This window comes from Stegastes partitus, unplaced genomic scaffold, assembly GCF_000690725.1.
Source record: "Stegastes partitus isolate 25-593 unplaced genomic scaffold, Stegastes_partitus-1.0.2 Scaffold780, whole genome shotgun sequence".
Taxonomy (NCBI): Eukaryota; Metazoa; Chordata; class Actinopteri; family Pomacentridae; genus Stegastes; species Stegastes partitus.
Window position 1 is genome coordinate 54,457 of NW_007578511.1, and position 4,613 is coordinate 59,069.

General features: G+C 41.7%; 1 protein-coding gene across 1 annotated transcript; it reads left to right on the plus strand.

Annotated features, from left to right (window-relative positions):
• Positions 1-2,231: 2,231 nt before the first annotated feature.
• On the plus strand, positions 2,232-4,098 carry LOC103364782 (claudin-1). The gene is made up of 4 exons (XM_008292032.1): positions 2,232-2,570; positions 2,979-3,143; positions 3,411-3,489; positions 3,576-4,098. The coding sequence occupies exons 1-4, from the start codon at positions 2,372-2,374 to the stop codon at positions 3,718-3,720; spliced, it is 588 nt and encodes a 195-aa protein (XP_008290254.1). The 5' UTR covers positions 2,232-2,371; the 3' UTR covers positions 3,721-4,098.
• The last annotated feature ends 515 nt before the right edge of the window (positions 4,099-4,613 follow it).

Sequence of the window (4,613 nt, forward strand, 5' to 3'; positions counted from 1 at the left end):
TGTATACAGTCAATGTTTCAAAGCACCTGTTTCAACATTTTGCTGTAAAGTAGTGACACACAACTTTTCAGACTTTCATGACCACCTGTTACATGCTTCACACTCCAACACCTGCAACTCATGCTGACATCCAGTCACCAGTCATTCTACTTTCGTTATGATGGGCTCCTCTTCACCAAATCCTCCTGGGATGTGAGTCACTTCACAGGCAGCCTGATGAAGCATCATGTGGGAGGACAGACTGCCGGGATAACAGATGACATGCTTTCTTCTTGTTCACCCACCCATTCCTTCATGAAAGGAAGCCGGTTTGCTGTCAGACTTCTGCACCTGACTTGATGAATTCTCATCGTGCATTATCCAATCCAGGCACTTAATCGAAGCAGGTTTCCTGATATTGTCGTCGAGCATGTGGTTCTGGCTGCAGGCTGCAAGCATAAAACAGGAATTCCCAGGAAAATAAAGTCTGACCTGAGCAGACCCTGAAAGTGATATTAAACAATGGGAGTGACAAAAACGAATTACATAAACTAGAGTGCTTTTAAAGGTGGGACACGGAGGGACTGGCTTTAGGCATAATTCAGATGGGAGCTGTGACTCTAAATGCAGCCACATGTTTTGATGGAGGCTTATTTCAGGAAAGGGTGGACACTGATCCCATCTGACAGACAAATGCAAGTGTTTACATGCTGGCGTCCATTTCACCAAATATGGTCAAATAATTTGGTAATTGTCCGAGTAACATGAAGATAAACACGAGCTGGCTGCTGTACGTTGCTGAGGGAAGGACAATATGTTAACCTTCAGTTGTTTGGGTAAAAGACCTCCTCTGTTGCTTGTGTTTTTTTGTCCTTTTTGCTTCTAGTTTCAGTCGTTCTTGAGATGCGTGTTAACGTCCACATGCAACAATAGACGCCTACTGCATCAGTTAATAACACGCTAACATTTTCTTCTGCGTGCAAAAGCACACGCATGCATCAAACAAAACATTAGTTTAACTGATAAAACGGTAAAACAATGATAATGTGGAACACACTGAACATATCATTTCTTTGTTTATCACATTGTCCATTAATCAGCTGAAGAGGGAAGCAAAGCAATTACAGAATAATGTCACCAAAGATTTGCATCTATGTGGGTCAAATGGGCAATTAGGAAAAAAGTCTCGATTAAAAAAATGGCAGTGGCTCCGTCTGCATGTTTTTACTCCATTCACTGTAAAAATCTGGCTTCATTTTATGACTGCAGGCTTCACACAGCATGCAATGAGTAAAATATAACCATCTGAACACTGTGAAGACCAGTGAATGTTGTCTGTTGTGGATTAAACTGACTGAGATATGGAGAGTCACTGAACAAAATCCAAGCACCAAGTCTCAAATGATCTGATTTTCTTTTACCAATTTTAATTTTTTAAATATTGGCCTCTTTTTTTCTCCACTTTTTGCAGATTACAGCAAATATCTGTAAAATAACTGCATTTTTACTGATTTAAACACAGTGTGAATAGTGGTATTGTACAGTCAGACATCGTAAAAGAACAAATTATACTTGTTAAAAAAATATAGATATTTGATGTGGACATTATGTACAGTACAGTAGTTTTGGCTTCTTTTGTTTTTTATGGTTAACATGTGGACTGATTTGGGGGTTTCTGTAGTTTTGCTTATCTGTAACCTAACAAAACAGAGAATTCAATTGAAATCAGTTTTATTTTTATAGCACCAATTCATAAAAATATATAAAAATGAGTTATAAAATGTGTTTCCAACGTTTAAAGTCTTCATATATAAATACTTTTTTGCACTTTGTACAGAAGTTATTTACATTAATTTAGTTATTCCTTGTTTTTATATGGTGAACATGCAAATGAATGTTTTTTTTCCTGTGATTTTACCTCTTATTATCTATAATTTAACAAAACAAGAAAAATCTGTAAAATATCAGTCAATGTTTTTCTTTTAAAAGTACAGATAAGAACCGTTTTTATTTTTTTACAGTGCCCTGTACGTGACCTGCAAGTTTTTCACGATGTAAAACTTTTCAAAACCTTTCTCCTGCCCGTGGGATCTGTGTTACCAGCATCCATTCACTGCACAGATAAGACTTCTGGAGCAGCTTTCTTCCCGTCATCCTCTGCAGGTGGAGCAGCGACCTCCTCTGTGCGTCATGCGTCCTGGACTTTAAAAAGAGGCTCCAGCGGCGCGCACGGATAACGGTCCGAGGAGCTCCGAGGAGGGAAGTACAGTCCAACCAACCTTCAGCCACCGCTCATCACCGGGTTTTCTACATCATCAGGAATTTTCCCACCAACTTCTCGGACTCTCTGCTCCCCCGAGGTCGTGCGTCCTGCTGTGGTTTCTGGATTACGATGGCGAGCTCCGGACTGCAGCTGCTCGGCTTTCTCCTCGCTCTGGCCGGTGTTGCCGCCACCGTGACCGCCACCCTCATGGTGGAGTGGAAGAAGCAGTCCCAGGGCAAGCATCGCTCCTACGAGGGTCTGTGGAGCAGCTGCACTGGCACCGAGAGGACCACGTGTGAAAGCTACGAGTCCATGCTCAAGCTGCCCAGTGAGTTTTTTTTTATCTTAGCTTCTGCATGTTCCAGGCGCTGCTTGTTGAGATACCTTCCACTGAGGTTGCTATAATTAGCCAGTTTTGCAGTGGATTGACCTCATCCAGCTTCTTGGCATCTGGCTGATATTCACAGAAGGAATGCAGAAAGGTGGTGTGTTTGGTTTAGTCAGTCTTCTCCTTGTATATTTGTGGAATTGCCATTTTTGTTCCAGTTTAATTTTTCTTAAATTGTCTGCTGCTGACATTCTTCGAAGGTGCAATAACCCAGAAAAAGGCTGCTTGGCTGTCATACATTCAGTCATAGAGAGGACAAGGATGCAGTCTCCTACAGCGCTGCATTCAGGAGCAGAGATGAGACGTTTACTGTACATTCTGTAACGTTTGCCCTTTGTGCTCCTCCAGCTGAGGTCCAGGCCACCAGAGCGGTGATGCTGCTCAGCCTCCTCCTCTCCGCCATAGCCATGGTGGTCTCCACGGTGGGGATGAAGTGCACCCACTTCATGGATCGCATGCCCGACAGCAAAAGCACGACCGCGATGGTGGGAGGAATCATCTTCATGGTTTCAGGTGAGAGCTGGAAAAACGTGTCAGTTAGTTGATCACAGAAAAATAATTGGCAACTATTTTGATGAATGTTAAATATTTTTTAAGGAATTCTGCAAAAAAAAAAAGAAAAATCTCAGATTTCTGCTTCTCAAATGTGTCAGGATTTTTCTTTCTATTGTGTGAATTTAAGCATTTGTTTGAGAAATCTAAACCATCGTTGTGTTTCCGTCCCTCTGAGGTGATTTATCAGTGCATCTGTTGACATCATCATGTGCTTCCTCTGTTCAGGTCTGCTGACCATCATCATCACTTCCTGGTACGTCAACATGATCGTCAAGACCTTCCAGGAATCACATCGTCTGCAGAGGTACGACCGGCTCGGTGCACAAACACTGATCTGCTGAACAAATGTGAATCTGAACGTGTGTGTTTTTATTTTTCTTTTCTCGGCAGCTATGACTTTGGGAAGGCCGTGTTCGTCAGCTGGGCCGGTGGACTCCTCACGGTGGCCGGCGGCGCTTTCCTGAGCTGCCGGAGATGCTGCGGGTCACAATCATCCGAGTCCATCAGCTCCAACATCAAATCCAACTACGTCTAGTCGACCGAGAGGAGGAGGAGGAGGAGGAGACTGTAAAAACATACTACCTATAAAACCCCCATCAGTGATTCACAGCATCAGTCAGCTGGAAGGATGTGAAAGAGTTTTGCAAGTGATGTTGGACCTGTTTGTATTCTTACAGTTACTCAAACTTATAAAGTGGTGACGCTGTAGTATTTTTTATTTTGCTGTACTTTGCCATAAAAACTATTTCTCTTTACCTCTTTAGTTTCACACTGATTTTATTGTGTATGTTTGTTGATTTTATGTTGAAAGTTTCTATATTTTTTTTGTCTCATCATGTTGTTTATTAATGTTTATCTAATGCATTATATTAATATGAAAAGTTTGCAAATAAAAATCATTTTGTTTTCTTTAGTCTGGTTTATCTTCTGTTTATTTAAAACGTATATAAAGCTTCATGGTCTCACATTATACAGCGATTTAATGCAAGTCAGATGTTCAGGGTTCAGCTCAAAATCCTGCAGATTGTTCATCCTGACTTGTCTGTAATTCTTCTGGGTTTTTTTTTTTTTCTGTAGCTTTAAATTCAAATGAGCAGCTGTTGGCTCCTCCCCTTTCAGGAAGTGTGCTGCAGACACGCCTCTACCATGCTTTGTGGTACACCTGAAAACATTTGGTATGTCCCAGTATGTATTACATCATATAATTAAAAGTACCAGGATGTCCGACTGCATCCTGACCCACAATCCTCCGCACAGATGTTCATCAGGATCACGTGAGTATAAAACTTTAGCAGATAAGGAGCCATATTGCGACGATGTGGTTTGTGCTGATTGCGTACAAACTGCATGAAACAGTTGGTAGTTTGTGCTGCAGTAGGGACTAAAACTTAAACCCTCAGTGAGGTCACAGCTCTGCTAGCAGCGCTT

Bases quoted from the DNA above. Each gene is read 5' to 3' on its own strand.
- LOC103364782 (XM_008292032.1), top strand. From the start codon at position 2,372: ATGGCGAGCTCCGGACTGCAGCTGCTCGGCTTTCTCCTCGCTCTGGCC. The intron at 2,571-2,978 runs GTGAGTTTTTTT...GTGCTCCTCCAG, and splicing joins GTCCATGCTCAAGCTGCCCA to CTGAGGTCCAGGCCACCAGA. The intron at 3,144-3,410 runs GTGAGAGCTGGA...TCCTCTGTTCAG, and splicing joins AATCATCTTCATGGTTTCAG to GTCTGCTGACCATCATCATC.